Genomic DNA, 21372 nt, shown 5'->3' with positions numbered 1-21372 from the left:
ACTACAGACTACAGAAATCATATTTTCTAGATCAAACACCTTTTAATTTTGCTTGCATGAATCTGACCACCACAAATTGGCACTTGGAAAAATGATTCATGGTGATCTTTTAACAGTTATTTTATTGACCATGATATTTTACCACAACAGGGTAGACAGCTTAAAATGTACCCAATTTAGATGTGGAGACAAAATGAGAAATAAAGTGAAATAAGAGAAATTAATGTGTCATCGGATGTGTCACAGATGTCAAAAGTTATACTCTTAAAGTGGTGGTTACTACAGGATGACAGGTGTTTTATGAAAATATGAAATGTCTAAAATATTAAAAACAAGAGCCCACATCAAAGAACACTGTAGAAAATGTAGAAAAAGTAAAGAAAAGTAAAAAAATGGATTCTTACACAGTGTTTGTATGAAAAGTAAACACTGCAGACACAAAAGGCTTCTTTAAATATATATAACCTTATGGACATTTGTTCGTTCTCCTTGTACAGCTCTCCATGATAACCTTGTTTGGTATTTTTCTGATAATAGATGCTGTAGATCTCTGTTAAGCATTACACCTGTAGGTCCTGTGATGACATTTAACGATTGTTAGACACATTTTGTGCTTTCCTCTCGGGATAAATGGCTGGGACAGCCTAACCTGCCCATGTAGACAGTTTTACATAAAATAAATTAGTAAATTATTTTGCAGACAGTGGAAGGGCTGATTTGTAATTGTTCTGAGATCTTTCTGAAACTCTTTCCAGAATCATCCACATCTACAACCATATTTCTGAAGGCCTCAGAGAGCTCTGTGGAAGTCAACTGGGTGATCCATTTTAAGTAATGGTGGTCTCCTAAAATTCAAGACCTTAACCTCATTGAGAATGTGCTGTACAGACGGATGTGTAGATGTGCTGGAGAAGGCTTTGCGCAGGTCAGACTCTTGGTGAAAAATTAATGCAACATGGGATTGAAATAAATGTTGTGACATTGCGGAAACTTATCGAAACAATGACAGAGAATGTGTGCTGCAATCAAAGCTAAGGGTGGTCCAACAAATATTAGAGTGTGTGACCTTTTTTTTGGTGGCAACTTTTTTTTGGCCAGGCAGTGTATGTTCAAAAAATCAAATGTTTTCATCGGGTGCTCTCATTTTTTTCTTATCTTCATGTGTTTGTGAAATTTAAATTATGTTTCTTATATTTTGGAACATATCCTTTTTTGTACCTCTTAATTGGGTCCAAGGTAAATAATTAGCTGCTCAGGTCTGTATTGTAATTCTTCAGCCAATTACTTTAATATTGATGTGGCTGTCTGGATTTCACACCTAATTTCATACCAAAATCATACAACATTAAACAAATGAAGACACTTTGAAAACAGATTTCTTTATTAAATAAATTGCTGTAAAGAGCTGGTGTTGGTTGTGGGACTCCCTGTGGCTGGGCGGACACACTGCAGCTCTCTGACTGTAGAACGGAACAGCTTCATTACGGTGTCAGAGCGGGCTATCTCCTCTGGGGGGCGCTGTCACACAATCAGACAATACACCAAATTAATGTATGTTCTATTAAACAACATTTTTTATTAAATGTATGCACTATCCTTACCAAATCAAGAATGTTTTATTCTATAAATACCAAATAAAAATATTGCCATTTAGAGCATTTGTTTGCAGAAATTAAGAAATGGCTGAAATAACAAAAATAATGCAGAGTTTTCAGACCTCAAATAATGCAAAGAAAACAAGTTCATATTCATAGTTTTAGGAGTTCAGAAATCAATATTTTGTGGAGCAACCCTGGGTTTTAATCACAGTTTTCATGCATCTTGGCATGTTCTCCTTCACCAGTCTTACACCTTGCTTTTGAATAAGTTTATGCCACTCCTGGTGCAAAAATTCAAGCAGTTCAGCTTGGTTTAATGGCTTGTGATCATCCATCTTCCTTTTGATTATATTCCAGGGGTTTTCAATTTGGTAAAATCAAATAAACTCATAATTTTGAAATGATCTCTTGAAAACAGCTAGAAGAATAAGTGAAAAGTCTGTATTGTAAATGTTTAAAAAATATTTAAAACATTTGAAGTTGTTAATCTAAAAGAACTATAAAAGTTACCATTCCTATATATTCTTATATATTCCTATATATTTGCAATAATGTGTTAATTTACACTAAATCTTGAAAACACTGTATGATTACACAGTGATCGTATGAGATGTAAACAACTATGCTGCTGGCACTAAAGGCATATTATATTGCTATTGACCCTCATACATAACTACAGACACACATACAAATACAGATTTATTGCTGCGCAGATACATTCCTACCCGGGTTAGTGCTCGTATAAGACGCTGCAGGACAGCAGTTTCAGTCTGTGGACAGTGGGTTGTCACCTGACCCACACAGCTTAGCAAACAACATAGAGTGCTGCGCTGAGACTGAAAGACATATTAAGGAGCACACACACAAACACACACACACACACACACACACAAAAGAAGATTAGTTAAACTAAATGTATACTCAGTTGGTAATACAAGACGTTCTGTCACTGTCAACTTTCATCTAATAAGAACTAAAGATTGTTGTTGTGTGTCTTGTACGGTGGGACGTGCAGGCTGTGTTCTCACCTTGTACAGCGTTCTAAGGGGATTTTGACTCGGCGTGTTTGTACACAGCTTATCTATGTCATCTGCACTCAGAATGGGATCCTGTTAATACACACAGCTCTAGTTAAAACAGCCTTTAAGTCTGAACAAATGTATCAAGTAATTTTTCAGCAAAGTCAATGAAAATAAAAATAGTTTTTTTTATTTCTGCTGATAATGCAGAGTAACACAAATTGACTGTGGTGTATTAAAGTGTCCCCCAAACTCATTTGGTTCCTGACCTTTATTTTTTCTAGCCAGACCCACATCAGGGTGCTCAGTACTTTGGGGTCTGCCTCCATGGTTAACGTGGCCCATCCGTATGCACTGAGATTCAGTTCATCCTGTGTAACCAGATACAAAATAAACACTGTAAAAATCTCTTTACACCTTTCAATACATCTTCCTTCACCATACTGCCTTCCATTATTTATATATTTAACCAAAACCAAAAATTCAATTTTCTATGTTTTTTACTTTTAATTTAAAGAAGAAATCTGACCTGTAACTTTGCAGCCCTCTGCAGTATTTTGTCTCCAGGTTGGTCCTGCTGGGCCATTGCTTCAGCAACCTCTTTAGATGATAATGACACTTTTCCTGATTCATGATTTTTGCAAAGCTTTGAAAGCGAAAAAAATGCACTGGAGTTCAATATGTGTTTATAACAAGCTTTACAAAGTAAGATTATTTTTTATCATTCTAAGAACTAGGCCTATAATTACTGTACAATACAAATTGACTTCAGTTTTGGCCATAATGTTTTCTATTAATGTTAACAGGCCAGGTAACAGGCCATTAAAATCAGTGCTTTTATTTGTTTTATTTGCTTAGAATGTTTACAAATATTTATATTCCAATGTGTATATGCTTAACAATGAAAGGTTTTTTGCTCTTTAAAAGGGTAAAATTGCTCCATTATGAGCAATGAGCAACATTATTATGCTCTTATATTATGATAATTTTATGATAAATCATCATAGTCATAAAATGCTTGTAAATTGCAATTATTGCCCAAAACACTTATCATAACTGGCCTACCAAGATCTACTTATAAAACAGCCCGTGTTTTACCTGGTATGTGTTTTCAGCAGTCAGGTTAACTAATCTATTGGTCAGGGAATGCCAGTGTGGACAGCTTACTAAGTACAGGTGAAGATAAATGAAAGCTTACCTCGATGGTCGAGCTGAACTTTGAGAATGGTTGAGCTTTCTTCATCATGAACTTCGCCCGCTTAGCAGCTCTGGTGTCACACATGCGAGGACTTGATGGTGCAATAGGTGTGTATCTGTCTGTTGAACTGTTAGATTCCTTGGTTAAGATGTCACTGGCAGGAGTTGATGATCTCTGATCTCTGAAATGACCATTGCAGACTTTGCCATCATCCATAAATGATGTGGAGAACTGAATGAATCCAAAGTTCTGAAAAAACAAAAGATAGAGTGAGGACATAAAAAGATGAGTTAAAGAGTTAGTCTTTAAAATAGGAATCTTTCAGCTTGGATTGTTGTTATTCTGTTATAAATTTTAACAGGATGCTTTATTTAACTTTGAAAGGACTTTATTATGCTTGTTATAATACAAAGTCAATATACAGTAAAGTGGACATGGGGATAAAAATACTATAGAAAAGGTAGCGTATATGCATCTTAATGTCTTTAGAAAAAAATAATGGTCCCACTTAGTAATAAGTATCTCTAATAACTGTGAAGTTACACATTACTATCCATGTTATAATTACTAGTAAAGTGTGCATTGTTACAGATTTATTATATTTTTACATGTTACGTAGTTGCATTTGTCAGCATCAGTTTTCACTTGTGTTAAATATGCCATATTGTGAGTGAATTTTCACATGTAACAGTGTGTAAAGAACATGAATGTAATTAGGGCTGTGACTCTTTTGAATAATAAAAATAATTATTCAGATTTCATTATAGGAAGCTGGACAACATATTCTGATATGACTAACTGACCTTTATACATGTGTATTTACATAACCTGTACAACTAACCTGTGTAATAAAGCTGTAACAATGCACACTTTACCAGTAGTTACACTGTTATTACATAGATTGTTAATGTGTAAAACAGTTTTTAGAATACTTATTATAATATATTAATATAATAATACATATACATAATACATATAATATTAATAATATGTTTTAAATGCCAAGTATTTAAAAAAACTCAATAAACAAAGCTTTAAAAAATATTATTTTAAAGTTGGAAAAAACATATAGGCCTTTTAATGTCTTTAGAAAAACTATATAACATATATAAGCACTTTAACGTTTTTAGGAAAAATTAACATATAGGCCCTTGCCTTTTAATTTGGTTATACAGGATGGAGGTCTAATTTCCATGACATTATCATGCAAAAATCATTTTTTGTAGGGTTACTTTAGTCATTCTTCAGAGTTTGGATGCTCAAAGTTGTGCACAGTTGGTTTAATTTTCCATCTTAAACCAGTAAATCAGTAGATTTTGATTAGGTTTGGATTGGTTCATATCTCACCATCTTACCTTACTCAGAGTAATTTTGCTGAGATCTGACTCGCTGTAACTGCGCTTGTTCAGAAGCACTGCTCTCTTCCGCTCCAGGAAACCCAGTGGCTCATCCCATGAAGACACAGGGCCTTCCCCCTCTGTCAGCACAGGCAGATACCTGTGCAGCACCAGCGTTTCCCTCACATCTGCCTGCAGAGCCAGAACGGCTGCCTTCCTCTTTAAATGCAGCTGAACCTCTGGAGGGCTGGGGGCTCCCTGGGCGATAGCTGTCAGTAGGCTGCATAGAAGATGTAGGATCTTGGGCGTGTGGGCAAGGGTTCGAGCCTCTTCTCCATGCAGCAGCAGGGCCTGGCGCTGGAGATACTGCCTCAGGGTGAAGGGTGCTCCATGACGCATGTTCAGGCATGGATACTGTGCGAGCTGGGAGCCTATGAGTCTGGCAAAGTCAAACACCAAGCTGATCTGTGCACGGGTCTGAATGGACCGGGGCCGCTTGATTCGTACATAGTGAATTGCTTCACTTGCTGTGATTCTCAGCATGTAGATCAAGTAGCATGCAATCAGCACTCCTGCAGGACCACAGAGGAGGGTTTAAGTCACAGTTTTTTTACTATGGCTTAATTTGAAGTGTTCATTTAGACAAAAGTCGACAAAAGTATTGAGATATCTTGATGAGAGAGAAAGCTTGCTACTAGATTGTGAATCTGAATCTGAAGAATTTGATTGCATTAAGCAGAGAGAGTATTACTGCATATATATATATATAACTGTGTACTTGCACATCCTGTACAGCTGATATCATACTTTTCAATATGCCCAGCCACTGGTGTTCATTGTTGTTTTACTGTGTTAACTGCACTACCGCCATTACACACACACATACACACACACTAAAATAGACTCTATGTTTATACTTTTTAAAATTATTTTTACTATCTATCTATCTATCTATCTATCTATCTATCTATCTATCTATCTATCTATCTATCTATCTATCTATCTATCTATCTATCTATCAATGTAGTGACATTTGTGTCAAAAGTTTTACGCAAACAATAATTAAATCCACAATCAAAATTTTAAGAATCAAAAGGAAAAAGTGTATGTTGCAAATTCAAAAGAGAAAACATACATTTTTTTGTTAAAGACTTTCTTAATCTCTTGTTTGTTTCTGCTTCAGTTTTTTGTTTCTGAGTTTTGGTACAGTTATTACAGGTGGGCGGGGCTTAGAAACAGATGTTCCTCTTGAATCTCTATTGGTAGGTCTCAGACAAGGGTTCAGGGTACCGTCAGTCCAAAATCACCTTACCAATGGATATTTAAAAGGCCACACCCACCCGTGAGAAGTGTGCCAAAACTCAGAAGCAAAAAAAATTAAATAAAAATAAAGCAGAAACAAAGAAGAGATTCCAGAAGCAAAAGCAGATAATCCACAAAATCACAAAAATAATAAAGTAACCAAGTATATATTATAATATAAGTATTTGCTGTATTTTACAATTTGAAACATACAGTTTTTCATTTTGATTCTTAAAATTTTGTTTGCAGATTTTTTTTTTTTGTGTAAAACATTTAGCTCGAAATTCATTCCACACTCATCCCCTAGTCCCGATTTATCATCATTACCATCACTGCAGAGAAAAAAGCTTTACTGCTCCACAGCTCAGAGCTGGGGTGCTTTATGCCCCTCTAGACTATGCCTGGCATTAAGCATGGTTCCAATAGTTTCATGTTTAGAAGACAGAGCTTTTTAAAGGGCACCTATTCTCATAACATCTCTAAAAACTAACTACTTCTAACCTCTTTTTCTGCTTCCCCTCCTTTCCTTCTCTATCCCATTATTGCCAAAAAAGATGTATTGACCTCAGTAAGGCATTCCAAATATTTTAGAACCTAATAAGTTAACAGGCAAGCCTCAAACCTGTTCTGCCAAGCCCAGCATGACAGTGCACAGCCACCTTGCCCTCTTCCACAGAGAACGTCAAGACCTTCACTGCGTCCAGCATCCCGACTATAGACGAGACCCCAAAATCAGTCATGCCAAAGTTGTAGAAGTAAACTGAACAGAAAAGAAACAACAGTATTAGAAAGGGTTTTTACAAAACAAACAGCATATATATATATATATATATATATATATATATATATATATATATATATATATATATATATATATATATATATATATATATATATATATATATATTGCGATTATATTGTGATTTTATGTAGTTTTCTCACTTCTCAAAAATGAACAAACTGCTGTTGATGAGGGGATACATTAAGATACATGGTATACATGGTCCTGTCTCAGCTTTTTATAAAATATCTTGCTGCCATCAAGTTAAATAAGTTAAGATTTTATATGATATAGTAAAATGTCTCACTGTCAAAATCTAATATGTGTTCTATATTCTAATGTAAATAAAAATAGGGGATATTTATTTACGTGTTTTAATATTTTACACAACTTTGGCCTGAGGCTGTAGTTATTTAATTTTATACAAAACAAAAATGTAAAAAAAAAATGTTATAGCTAAATACTAAGTAAAATCCTTATATACACACTTAATCATAAATACTCTTTAAAAATGTAAAGTGACAGTTCCCTGCAGAACATTGAGGAATATCACTTTATTGCAGAAATTGAATCATAAATATGCTTAAAAAAACTGTAAAGTAACAGTAAAGTAAAATGTATGTTGCAAATTCAAAAGAGAAAAATATAGCAGATACATATTTTTAAATATACCTGGTTACTTTAATATCCTTTGCAGTTCCTTAAAATAATTTCAGTTTGGATTTTGTCAGTCTTTACTTTTATTTGTGTGTTTTTGTGGATTTTCTGTGGATTTTGTTTGCAAGGCATTTGACCAATTTTTTTTTTACAGTGTAGTAGGCAAATGTGAGTGTGAAAAAAGTGACTTACTTTGGTTCTCCATAAAGACCTGTGGTGAATATGTGAAGCCACTGTCAGGCTCCAGGTCAGGGCCGCAGTGAGCATGTTCACCTGGGAGCTGCATATTAATGATGGATTTAATGTTTAACCTGTAGATACACACAGTAAACATTTCCTAACTTAGAGGAAGCATTCAAAATTGGAAATACCAAACAGTGTATGACTTTAAACAAACACTCACTTTTTAAACTGTTCTATTATGTTGTATCGCTTAATGAGATTGGTGGATGGCCGGGCCATAGCAATAATGTCATTGGTAACCCTTAAAAAAAAAAAAGTGGTTGAATCAAGAAAAATGTACATTCTGTCCAATAATGACTAATTTAGTATTTTACAATACAGGAATTACAATAAGCAATGCTGCAATTGTAATGCTTTGGTTTACAAGTCTATGTTACATATGTTATATGTTAAAATAATTGAAACATTCAATACATTAGTATTAACAACACAAGTTTGGAGCCTCACCAGCTGGAGAAGAGGCCCCGGATGGCCTGTTGGCTGGTTCTCCAGCATGCAGGGCCCTCATAGCGGCAGTCCCTTCCACCACAAGCCAACAAGCAGATGATTTTAGGGGGGATAGCCTTTACCAGGTTCTCCCTGGTCTGGGAGTATGAGGGCTTTGGCACTGGAACCAGAAGAGTCATACCAGAGACGAAAGGGAAGAGTATGGTGGAGGGGAAGTAGTGGAGGTAGATAGTAGGTAGGTCAAGCTACTTGACTAGTAGGCTAGGGGTAGAAAGCAAAACTACAGGTCATAGCTAGCTAAATGAGGCTGCCTAATGAGAGAGTTTATTAAGGTTTAAGCATTAATAACTAGTTTAAAGCAGAATATCTATAACTATTATAGCAGAATATCTAAAGCGAAGACAATATTTTAATGTTAGAAATCAAAATACACACAGAGACATAGCTAGCTGGTCTAGCTAAGCAGAAAACTTTTCCAAAAATAAATAAATGTGTGAAGTTTCGCAATTACCAAATGTACATTTTATACTGATTACAATCAAAACGAGTTGTCCCCCTGTCACAGGGGGACGTAGGGCCCTCGCACAACAGCGCATATCGTACCGGGCCAAACCGAGAAACCGGTGAAAGTAATTTTGAGGTCTAATTAAGTGTGGTAATTTTCAAGAGTTTTCTATCCTGCCAAAAATGTGAAATACCCATTTAAAATACAGGTGGCGCTATAGAGCTGTTAACACACATATATTTGAATTTCTAATTCTAGATCAAACAACAGCCTCAGATAAGCAGGCCGGTCAAAGTTTGTGAGCTTTTCTCTCTTATAACATCCTCAAAACTCCTAGCATTACCTATGTGTCAACCTCCAGTTTTGATGTGGCATCTCAAACATTCAACCGTCCGCCATTCCCTCCTCGTTTAAGATATCGACTATTCCTTCACAATTTATCATCAGATATGTTCAATGTTTATTTTTACCAAATACCAAGAGAATTCAACAAAATTTCTAGGAGTAGTTCGACAACATACGCAAAAAATGTATGTAAAATTCAGATATTTCAAAATGGCCGACTTCCTGTTGGGCGGAGTCAGTCCTACCAATGCTGAAAATGTGTGTAATGATGTCTTTTGTGTTTTTGCCAAGTTTCATGAATTTTCAATAATCTGTGTTCCGACTGTGTCATGGTTTCACTTTGGTTTAGTGTTGCGTCTCTAGTGAATCAATTGCTCGCCATTGGGTCACCGTTTTACCGATCAACTAATCCTTTGGCAGTTATCATCAAATATGTCTGTTGTTCATTTACAGCGAAATAAGAGGTAATCTGACAAAGACTTTAGGAGCAGTTTAAATGAGTTTGTGAAAAATGTGTAAAAATATTACAAATTCCAATATGGCCGACTTCCTGTGGGGCGGAGCTAATACAAGCCAGTTGCAAATATGTGCAGAGTCATAGTATCTACGCTCCTACCAAAATTTGAGAAAATTAGACAAATTGTGACACATCCACAGCTAATTTATTAAACGAATGAATTAGGGGGCGCTATAGAGTCCGCTAGCTACACATGAAAAAATTATCACAATATTTGTAAAGTGTTTTTAGATCTTATGGAATCTGACAATTTTCAAGAGTTTTTGAGCATTTTCGTAATGTCAAATATGCATTGAAACCTAGGTGGCGCTATAGAGCCAATGAAATATGTATATATGAAATTTCAATTTTTAATCAAAGGACCGCTTAAATCAAGCAGGCCTGTAAAGTTTCGTGAGTTTTCAACCTGTTTAACCTCCTCAAACACCTACCAACACTAGAATGTATTTACTTCCTATTTTAATGGGGTATCTCAAGCAATTCAACTGTCCGCCATTTCTTCCTCGTTTAAGATATCGACTATTCCTTCGCAATTTATCATCACGGATGGTAGTAGTTTATTGCTGACAAATATCAAGAGTATTCAACAAATTCCCTAGGAGGAGTTCGACAAAGTATGCAAAAAATGTGTGTAAAATGCACGTTTTTCAAAATGGCCGACTTCCTGTTGGGCGGAGTCAATCATATCAACACTGAAAATGTGTGTAATGATGTCTTTTATGTTTTTGCCAAGTTTCATGAATTTCCAAGCAGCTGTATTCTGACCATGCTAATGTTTCTATTTGGTTTAGTGTTGTGTCTCCATTAAATCAATTGCCCGCCATTACGTCATCGTTTCAGCTATCGACTATTCCTTCGCAATTTAGCACCATGTATGTCTGGAGACTATCCACAGACCATTTAGTTGTAATCTGACAAAGACTCTAGGAGGAGTTCGAATGAGTATGTGAAAAATGTTTAAAAATTTAACATTTTTCAAAATGGCCGACTTCCTGTTGGGCGGAGCTAATACATGCCAATGGGTATTATGTGTGGCATCGTAATATCTATGTTTCTGCCAAAAATTTTGAACATTGGGGAAAATTTGAGACAGCTACCGCTAATTTATTAGCCTAAACCAAATAGGGGGCGCTGTAGAGTCATTTAGCACCACATTAGAAAAATGATTACATTTCTCGAAATCATTTAAAGGCATTATTGGGTCTGCTAATTTAGAAGAGGCTAAGAGCTTTCTATAAATGTCATATAAAATAGGTGGCGCTAGAGAGCTGATAAATTATGAATATGAAAAATTCCAATTTTACATCAAAGTACAGCCTATGCCCAATAGGCCTGTGAAATTTTATGAGTTTTCGAACATCGTAACCCACCCAAAACACCACGGGAAACTTTTTATTTTGCGAATTCCTGCCAAAATGGCCGACTTCCTGTTAGGCGGAGTCAAATAAATCCAAGTATTTCTTGATCGGTATAATGAGGTCAATGAGCGTACCAAAGTTGGTGCACATTGGACAAACTTTATCCCGGCCACTGGCAACGTTTGGGGGCGCTATAGAGCTCCTGATCCACGACCAAACCTGTGAACAATGTAATTTAAAATTTTTCACCGGCTTTGACGTCTGTGCCAAAATGCAAGAGTTTTCGAGTATCAGAAAGGCCTCAAAAATGGGCGCGAAGTTTAAAAATAAAAATAATAATAATAATAATAATAATAATAATAATAATAAACATTCCAAAAACAATAGGGCTTTGCACCTCCGGTGCAGGCTTCGCCTGCGCCTTCGGTGCTCGGGCCCTAATAATTACTAACTAAAGATTTGTCAATGTCTTCTGCACGGCAAAATCAATTAAAGTGTTTGACCTACATTCTGATCTTTCAGTGCTATAAATCTTTACCAGCCAATTTTAAACATACAAATACACATGTGTAAAAGCACTAAACTAATCTAATCTAATCTAAAGTCATCAATCATTTTCTTACCTGGGTTTTGTTCCATTTGCTTAGTTAGCTAAACGTGCAGTTTACATGCCTGCATGAGGAATAAAATGAAGGTAATCCCTCTCTGCCATGCTGCAGACACGTGTCTGCCTGACCTAGCTTCAAAGCTCTCTAAGCCTTATTAACTGTCATAAACACATTAGAGGAAAGACATTTACAATTCATATAGAGACTAATTATATAAGCTGACCTGAACACTCCCATCTGTGTTAGTCCCTTCTTCGTTTGCTTGCTTAAGTAGAAATTTTGGTTATTTATACTTTACTGGCGTAACAATTCTTCGGATGATTTTTTCCTTACATTTTCATACCATTATATGTGCTTTCTACTTCTTTCATTTTACTTTATTTTGTATGAACATATACCATTCCAACACCCTACTGAATTATATGCGATCCATTGTATCTGCGCTTGTCACATCACACTCCAGCATGTATGTGTGAAGTACAGAATGAATGTTATCTGTGCAGATTCTCAAGAGAACTTTAGCAAAATGTCCCAAATAAGCTTCTTTAATATATTTGAATTGTAGTAAAATACATTCATTTTCAATGGGTATATATGCAAACAGGGAGCCTAGTGCATCCCAAATGTATCAACATTAACATTTAAATATGACATTATAGTCATTTTGGCTTTTAAAAAAAGAGTTTATTTGGGGGAGGGGGCAGTGCACCATAGACCCCTTTGGTGCAGCCTAAGCTTTTGTTCTTCAAGTAGTTTTGAAACCAATATTTTTACACATTTACTTGAGCAACAAGCTTGACCTGGTATTTGGTAACTTCTACACAAGTATTTTAAACCCTAATATCTATGTTTCTACTTGAGTAATGCATTTGAACACTTTTGACACCTCTGGTAATTAAATATAACCTATTAATAAACATATTAATTCACTAATAAATACATGGCAGTCATTTTCTGGGTCCGCTGATGACTGATGATTAGCTTGTGTGTAATATTTTATCTCTTTGTGCCCAAATAAGCTACTGTACCTCCTAAAGTTTCTTTGATTTTACCAAATTGAAATGCTCTGGAATACAATCAAGAGGAAGATGGATGATCACAAGCCATCAAACCAAACTGAACTGCTTGAATTTTTGCACCAGGAGTGGCATAAAATTATCCAAAATATTGATATTTTAAAACTTTAAAAATATGAACATGTTTTTTTTTTTGTTTTTTTGCTTTATTTGAGGTCTGAAAGCTCTGCATCTTTTTTGTTATTTCAGCCATTTCTCATTTGCTGCATAAATGCATAAACACTCTAAATGACTATATTTATATTAGGAATTTGGGAGAAATGTTGTCTGTAGTTTATAAAATAAAACAACAATGTTAATTTTACTTAAACATTTACTTATAAATAGCAAAATCATGAGATGTTAGATTAGAAGAAGTAGATGTTTATTTTTTGCTTCTAATTTTGCTTCTAATTTAGTATAGTATGGTAGAGTATGTAAACACTATTTCAATTATACAATTCATTCATCCAGTTTTAAATGAGGCGCATTGGAGGAGAAGGTAAAGTAACAGTTCAAATAACTGCACAGCCAAGAAAGAGACACAACACTTTAATTTGCAGTGATTTAGACACATACGCAATCAAAAACTACATAAGCTCCAGCAAAACATTTAAAAAGAAGTTTTCTGTGTGTCCCCATCAAACATTAGCCAGTGTAGCCTCAAACCTAAAACTTATTTCTAATCATACACTGTAAAACAAAGGTGGAATTTCCAAACAAGTTGGGCTCAACCTGGTCAAATTACACATTTACTTTATGTATTTTCTGGTCAAATTTATAGGTTTTGGTCATATTACATGGTTTGCCGATTTCCGGTTTGTTTCTTTCTGAGAATTTTTATATTTCTGGTCAAATTGCACAAAATATGCTGTGTACAAAATATATGGTACATTTCACCATGTATACATTCTATATATTTTACCTAATATGGCAAATAAGTAGCAACTGTAAAACACATAGAAACTTCTACTTCTGTTTTAAAATGTACAACATGACTGACCAATGATTGATGGTTCTATCACAACCAAGATGATTAGGGAATTGCCAATAGGATGTTCAATGATAAGGAATATCATTGAATAATAACCATGCAAATATATAGGTATTTACATAGTCAGTTATACAAATTGCCTGTTAGACTGGAACTAAATGTAATATAAACATTACATTTAGAAAAAAACACACACTTGTTTAGAAGTACAAGCAGAGAACACGTAGATCTGAACAGCTAGGCTTTAGGCTTGTCCATTTTCCCTGATATTGTTTAGGATTTAGGATTTATATATATAGTATTCATTATGTACAATTATCTGTGGAGAATATACAAGCCCATCTCGTAAGTGTCCTTCAGCTGTTTACGGTTCTCAGTAGTAGGCGATGTTATGCAGCATATGTAAAACACTCAGCAGCATAACACCATTATGGTTACAAATATTGTAACAAATTAGGCTTGTGTATTTTCCCCAATGTTTTCTATATATATATTGGGAAATTTGAAATTAAATTTTAAATTATTATTATTTATTTTTTTTTTCTCTAAGGTGATTTCTTAAGTTCAAAAGTCGATACTATTTAATGTCAGTTAGGCTATGCAACGTTTTTTTATAAATACATTCTAAATTTATCTGTGGAGAATACACAAGCCCATCTCACTGGCTACAGCCTCAGCCATCCCAAGTAGCTCAGCCGTTCCAGCTATAGTTTTTTTTATGCTGCGGTCAGGGAAGTGCATTCTTACCCTGACAGCAACACAGAGAAGAGGAGGAGGAGCTTGAAAAAGCAGGACTACCCCTCTATTCACACACACACACACACATCACACAAACTTTTATTCCCTTAACCCTAATACCTTAATAATCAAATTATCATAATCAAATTCTATCTTCTGCTCAGTTGCATAGAATTATCCTGCACATTGATTTACCACTCCCCATCCTTCCTGATATGTACATTTTGTACAAAAGGTTTTGGTTTTATAATATATATAATGACTATATCTGTTTTATTTCATCCCTGAAGTGTTTTTAGACATCTTTGCTTTAGCTTTAATTCAATCGAATTATTTTACGCCATGCAGTCATCAAACCATTTTACTGCAGGCAGAACCATGAATGACGTCATCTTTGAGCTTTTTCCATTTTTTTGTGTATGGTAAAATGTTTTAGCACACGTGTGCATATTTGTGATAGTGTGTGATGTGATTGTGTGTGTGTGTGTGTGTTTGTGTGTGTGTGTTATGTGTACTATGTACAAGTATAGGATCTTTATTGTCCTAGTAAAATGTTGCTACATAAGTAGGTAGACTTATGTAGTCTTAGGCTTGTCTATTTTCCCCAATAATATGCGTCTATATTTAAAAAAAAGTATGTATAGTAGTTCAGTTACAGATGTTGAAGTCCTGTGGTGGAAAAAATTGAAAATATGAAGAAATCTGGTGAGAAGTGTCCAGTAATTAATCTGTGGAGAATATACAAGCCCATCTCATTGGTACATTGGTACATGTTGTATTACTACTCGTAATACTTCAGGCAGGCAGAGGCAGGAAGCGCTCGGCAAGGCTCGGCAAGAGGATGAGAGTGTTTTCTTTGAAAGGCAAAGGAAAGCCTTTTTTTTTTCAAAGAATCACAGCTCAATTAGCACATGTATGGCAAAATACCAACAGCATGTACTCGTCTATTGGTTTAAGTCCCACTCCACAGCCCAGTCCTTGGCAACCGGTCTATCTCCCGCCTTTTCCGCTGTCATCATCTTCATCATCATCACCATCGCTATCCTCTCCTGTCATTACCTACAGGACAAAAAAAATAATGATGATGAAAAGAATATGATAGTGGAGCATATTTTGAGACAAAGCATTTCCATATAATATGTCTTACTAATATTCCACACAAAGGAAAAAGGATATAACTGTAAAATTATTTTGCAGTAAATAAGAGCAGTGCAGAATACACAACACACAGTGGGATATAACCAGTGTTCTCCTAAAAAGATTGGCGCAGAAATGCTTACTGACCTTTTAGCAAAGTATTTTTAAATAATATGTCTTACTAATATTTCAGAAGCTCATGTGGTGATGGGGATCTAAAATCTAACCTAAAAGAGATTTACATTTAAATCAGCAGGAGAATTTTACAGCGCATGCACAATAACAAATAATAGGCAGATTTGTTCTATTTTCATTTACTATCATACTTTCATCTCCCCATGCTTAAAATCTGCCTGTGTGCACTAATAATCTTTACTTTTGTGTTTTTGTGTTGGTACATCCTTTTTACTAAACTAACCCCCCCTCCTTCAGACCCGCCTCACTAAACTTAAAGACCAATCGCCTGCATTCTAAATAAGGTGTGGCGCACAGAGGAGAGATACGAAGCTTACTCAGACGCTGTTCTCTATAAAAACATACAGTGACGCAGAACCCGACTTTTCAGTGAAACAGCAGCACGTCTCATGTTCTAAAGCATCACCACTGAACTAAACACTGATCTTCAGAGCAGACACATTCACTCTAACCTGAACTGACCAATCAGCTCCTTCACATGGGTATGAGAATAGACCTGACACCGTTCAGCCCAGATTTACAGAAAACTCAAAGTGCACTTTTTATTTACTTTTTCTTAAGCACTTTAGATAATCTTTTTACAAAAGCACAATGTATTTTTTTATATATGCCTTGTTTTTAGGCTACTTTAAGTGTGTTTATAATTTGTATATATATATATATATATATATATATATATATATATATATATATATATATATATATATATATATATATATATATATATATATATGTTTATAATGAGTATAATTTGAAATGACTTTCAGTTGTTGTTTATATAAAATGCTGCTAGTACTGATAGGCTACTCTAATATACAGGATATGGCACTGAATTATAAAAGTACCAATATAAAATTTGAAACATGTAGCTTTGTCTCAAAAGTATCTTTTTGATATTACCTTATGGGATGAAAAAAATACCGATATATATATATCATATATCGCAATTCAGAAAAAAAAATATCGAGATTTTTCGAGTTTTTAGTCCATATCGCCCAGTCCTAATCCTTATGCAGACCTATTACTGCAGAAACAGTCCTAATGTGTTTAGCACATATCTGTGTTGGTCAGTAAATTAGTCATTAGCTGTTGAGGCAACAGGACTGTAAAAAGCTGGTGACTGGAGCATGATGGAATGATGGAAAACCCTACTGATCTGGCTAACTGTCTATCTAAGCTTGGCTCTGAAGACTGCCTGAGAGTGATACACAGACTGCAGCAGTGGCAACAGTAGCTAGGTGTGGCATGACCTATGTTGGCATAGCAATGCTTCTTCGCTTTCCAAAATAGGCTATTACCAAGCCAAATCTGCACTATTAAAATGAGTGTTGATTGTGTAACTTATAGGATTAGTTTGTAGAACTCTCAAAATTACATTTAAATACCACTTCACAATTCAGACGGTAAGGTCTGAATTGGTAAAGGTAAATAAAGGGATAATATAATGAATTGATGAATAAAAATAGAGATTAATAATAAAAAATAATAAGAATAATTAATAAATAAATAAATAAATAATATAGATCAATAATAGAGATTAATTTCAGTCTGAGCCACAGTTATGCAGAGGTAACTGTATAAAAGAGGTATAAAACAAGCGGAACTATAAACAGGTTTCTACAATATCGACTACTGCAGCTTTAAAATACAGACTTGGCTCCTTTGCGCAATTCTTTATCAAACCACATTTATTGTGCAATAAAATGCAGCACTTACTGTTGTGGTGTTCTCGCTAAGTTTCAGATCCCCTTTGTCTTGGGTTCCAGCAGAGAGTCGAGATTAAGACCCAGGGCAGGCTGTTGAGTGAGAAAGCTCAAAATGAAGCACAGTGCAAACTGTCTCTTCCTTTTAAACTTTAACACTACAACCTGCCCACATTCCACACAGACAAAACCGTCTGTCTGGGGTAGTCGACTTTCTGCAGAAAGGAAAACGAAACGTGATTCTTTTGTTTGTGCATCACCTGCTGTAATGCAATGCAACAATGAATCAGCAGTATTAGGTGAGTGCACTGATTTAGAGAGTTAAAATTCAGAATATCATCTTTAATGAGGAAATTATTTGTCTGTATTAGCTGAGAAATACATTATATTGACAGTATTGACAGACCTTTTCATTCGTTGATTCTTCTGAAATCAAACATATTAAAAAGAGTGTATCTGGCTTTTACTTTACAGGGAAAACATTCTACTACATTTTGAAAATGGTTATGAGGACTTGATTGCATTTAGGGACAAGAGCCTTCATACCCTTCTAGCTGATGTCTGGCATTATGCATTGTCCACATAGGTCATATGCTTCAGAGAGTTCTATTCTACTGGCAGTACATCTCTACAAGGACTAGACAAGCTATATGTGTATTTGCAAACCAGTGTCAGCAATGGGTGCAACTTAAAGTAGCTGAATGCTTTCATTAGAGGTTGGACATGTAGTGTATAAGGTCTACTATAAGTTTGGCTGAGTCAGCAGTTCTACAACAGAACACAATCAAAACCCATTTATGATCCGTAATTTCCTGGATAATGCTTTTATAATTTATTGCTAAGTCTTAGATTTCTTTAGAGAACTGAGACAACGCCCCAGATAAGATAAGACTCTAAACAGAGAATGGAAAAACGAAACTCAGCAAAACACACAGTCTCCTCCCTTTAGACTTGGACACTGGAAACCACCTACATTTCTCCAAGCTAATCTCCATGGCTGGATCTCTGTCATAAGGGCACCAAAACAAGAACTGCCAAGCGCTAAGAAGGGGGTTTCCGCATAAAGGAGGAGGATATAACTGTAAAATGATTTAGCAGTAAATAAGAGCAGTGCACAATACACAGCACACAATGGGAAATAACAAGTGTTCTCTTAAAAAGACTGGCGCAAAAACACTTACTGATCTTTTAAGATATCTTATATCTTATTTGTATGATTTTAATTGTATTATTTTTTCCTTCCTAAAACTAAATTAAAAACTGCAGAATTACCCTTTGTTACTATCAAACTTCACCTAAAATAAGCCTGTCATGATAACCCACTTCACATAAAACCAATTGACAGCACTGATTTACTGATTATGAAATATCATAATAATGTAGTTACACCATTTTAAAAAAACAATGTATTTTTAGTTTTTAAGAATATTCAGACTGTGCACCTGAAATATATATAAAAAGTCTGCGTAGACAGAATAAATGCAAAAATGTTCATAAATAAAACTCAGTAGCTTACTTATGTTAACTGGCTCACCTTACAAAGTGAACAAAATAGGTAATATTGAGACCCCCGAAAATGATAAAGGTAATGTCCACGTTTTATTTGATAAATCAATAACATTATCAATAAATTACTGTAATAAGCCTACTGTAGTATATTCTCCTTCTTATGTATTTTGTCTTGACTTTATGTAGCATATTATTATTTTGATGCAAAAATATTTTTACCGCCTGAATTGCATTTTTAAAAAGAGAAATAAACATGATTAAACTCTAAATAGAGCTCAAAAGTTAGATGTATTTTTGATTACTAAAATCAAAATAAGATCTGTATCTTCATTATAACCTGATATGCTTGTAAGTATGTTGCAATTTTAGTATAAAAAAACACACAACACCATATTAGTTCAAATAGTTTTGCTATTTTTATTTGATTTTTTTTGTTTAAAAACTTTTTTTTTGGAAAATTGCACACAGCCTTAAAAAGAACTGCAAGTGAGGGTTAATACAAACGGAAATATTTCCAAAAGAAATATTTCCGTTTGAAATAACACACTCCTACAAAGGGTTGTTAAATGTTTTCCAGCAGGCCATCCCCAGAACCTGCCAACCAAGCAACAGACAACCAGAAGCCGACCAAAAGGGAAAGGGGAAATGGATGGGGGAAGGAAGTTCTTTGTCGGCTTTGTTTTTGTTGAGAGTTTGGTTGCTTCTAGAGTCTGGTGCTTCAGTGGCAGGTCAGAGTAGACCTGGCGCTGTCCACTGCAGGTCCGCTGAACCTTGACCAGAGACTCTGTGAGGTGTCCATCCTATCCATAAGGCAGGAGGCCACAACATAGCGTCTACTAGAACAGGGCAGAAGACCCGAGTGCCCGAATCCCTTGGCAGATGGGATTTTCTCAGATCTGCAGAAGAGATGAGACATTCATTTAAGACACCTAACGTAACCACACCCTCTAACTCTCATTAGATTATTCAACATTATACAGCAGGATTTTCTCACTTTACAACCACAAACTTAAATGCATTTAATTGAGATTTCACATTGTAGACCAACACAAAGTAGCACATAATTGTGAAGTGAAACACAAATGCTACATGGTTGTCAAAGTTTGAATCAAATCAAAATAACCCAATTTTATTTTATCTTTAATAAAAAGTCTTTGTTTCACATTGTGTTCATCATTTAATAAAAATATATCTAAGCATGTAAGAAATAAGATCTAAGGAGTAATGTTAATATTTGTGAAACAGATATGAAAAAGGTCACTTACAAGAAAGAAATGCAAGCAGTGGACTACATGTCCCAGAAATCCTTAAGAAGTGCCCAGGTTGATCAGAGTAGCAGTAGCCTGGTGAAAATAAGAATGATGGTCATTGTTAGTATAAATTTTTATTAAGAAAAGCATCTACAGACTAAACATAACCAGAGAAGACGGTGAAAAATATTAGCTCCACTCACCATCAGGATCCAGGAACCTGCAGGCTGAACTGCAGTCAGACCTCCAGCTACTTCAGCAGACGAGTCTGTAGGATAGAAGAGATCGATTCCTCTCTCTGCTCTCTATTTACCCTCTCTGTCCTCCCGCCCATCTCTTACATCACATGAGGGGACGTACGTGGCACACAGCCAAGGGCTAAGTTTCAGTTTATGTGGTTTACAGCCAAGGCCTAAGTTTCGGTTTCTGCTTCCTGATAGATCTCTATTGTTTCACTTCAGATTTTGTTCAGAAGTTTTGCCCTCCTTCTGATTTTCTATGAATGCTTTTAGATCTTCATTTCTGTAAAAGATAGATTGATAAACAAGGACAAAAAAGAACTGTATCAGAAACTTGCAATCATTGCAAATCATTGATGTAAAAATCTACACAAACAAGCAAATTAACTACATTTTCTCAACACTGTGGCAGATCAGCCATAATATTAAAATGACCTACCTATTATTCTGTACATCTTTAGCTTGCCAAAATAGCTCTGATCTTTCATAGACTGGACTTTACAATACATTTGATGGTGTCTTGTATTACCTAGCAGCAAAAAGTATGTTAGCAGCAGAACCGTTAAGTCTTGTAAGTGTCAGTTGTGAGGTGGGGCCTTTATAAGCATTAATAAGCCCTCCTAGATACTCATGAACC

At 35.2% G+C, this 21372-nt stretch overlaps 2 protein-coding genes across 7 annotated transcripts in view; both read right to left on the bottom strand.

Annotated features, from left to right (window-relative positions):
* Positions 1-1263: 1263 nt before the first annotated feature.
* zgc:77752 (PTP_PTPDC1 domain-containing protein) lies at positions 1264-20590 on the bottom strand. Of its 3 annotated transcripts, XM_049483710.1 has the most exons (14): positions 20512-20590; positions 17751-17830; positions 11931-15761; positions 8583-8972; positions 8296-8376; positions 8085-8203; positions 7077-7214; positions 5171-5724; positions 3816-4064; positions 3147-3263; positions 2887-2988; positions 2627-2707; positions 2324-2434; positions 1264-1518 (listed from the first exon to the last, which is right to left on the bottom strand). In XM_049483710.1, the coding sequence occupies exons 4-14, from the start codon at positions 8759-8761 to the stop codon at positions 1384-1386; spliced, it is 1866 nt and encodes a 621-aa protein (XP_049339667.1). In that variant the 5' UTR covers positions 8762-8972; positions 11931-15761; positions 17751-17830; positions 20512-20590; the 3' UTR covers positions 1264-1383. The 3 variants fall into 3 exon arrangements, with proteins under 3 accessions (XP_049339667.1, XP_015459946.3, XP_049339668.1); XM_015604460.3 differs by lacking the exon at positions 17751-17830 and having other exon boundaries at positions 20512-20589; XM_049483711.1 differs by lacking the exons at positions 11931-15761; positions 17751-17830; positions 20512-20590 and having other exon boundaries at positions 8583-9120.
* The window catches only part of LOC103033491 (ADP-ribosylation factor 4), a 15147-nt gene continuing 13414 nt past the window's right edge, over positions 19640-21372 (bottom strand). For 3 of the 4 annotated variants that reach the window (XR_007440757.1, XR_007440758.1, XM_049483712.1), the window contains 2 exons: positions 20512-20589; positions 19640-20142 (listed from right to left, as the gene is read on the bottom strand). The gene's annotated coding sequence lies outside the window, so the exon portion shown is untranslated. Of the gene's footprint in view, positions 20143-20511; positions 20590-20699; positions 20808-21372 lie in introns of those variants that run through there. The other variant, XR_007440756.1, reaches the window with a different exon arrangement.

The sequence above is a fragment of the Astyanax mexicanus genome, chromosome 9, assembly GCF_023375975.1.
Source record: "Astyanax mexicanus isolate ESR-SI-001 chromosome 9, AstMex3_surface, whole genome shotgun sequence".
Classification (NCBI taxonomy): Eukaryota; Metazoa; Chordata; class Actinopteri; order Characiformes; family Acestrorhamphidae; genus Astyanax; species Astyanax mexicanus.
The sequence above is the reverse complement of the archived record's forward strand: the minus strand, read 5'-3'. Positions and strand labels throughout refer to the sequence as shown.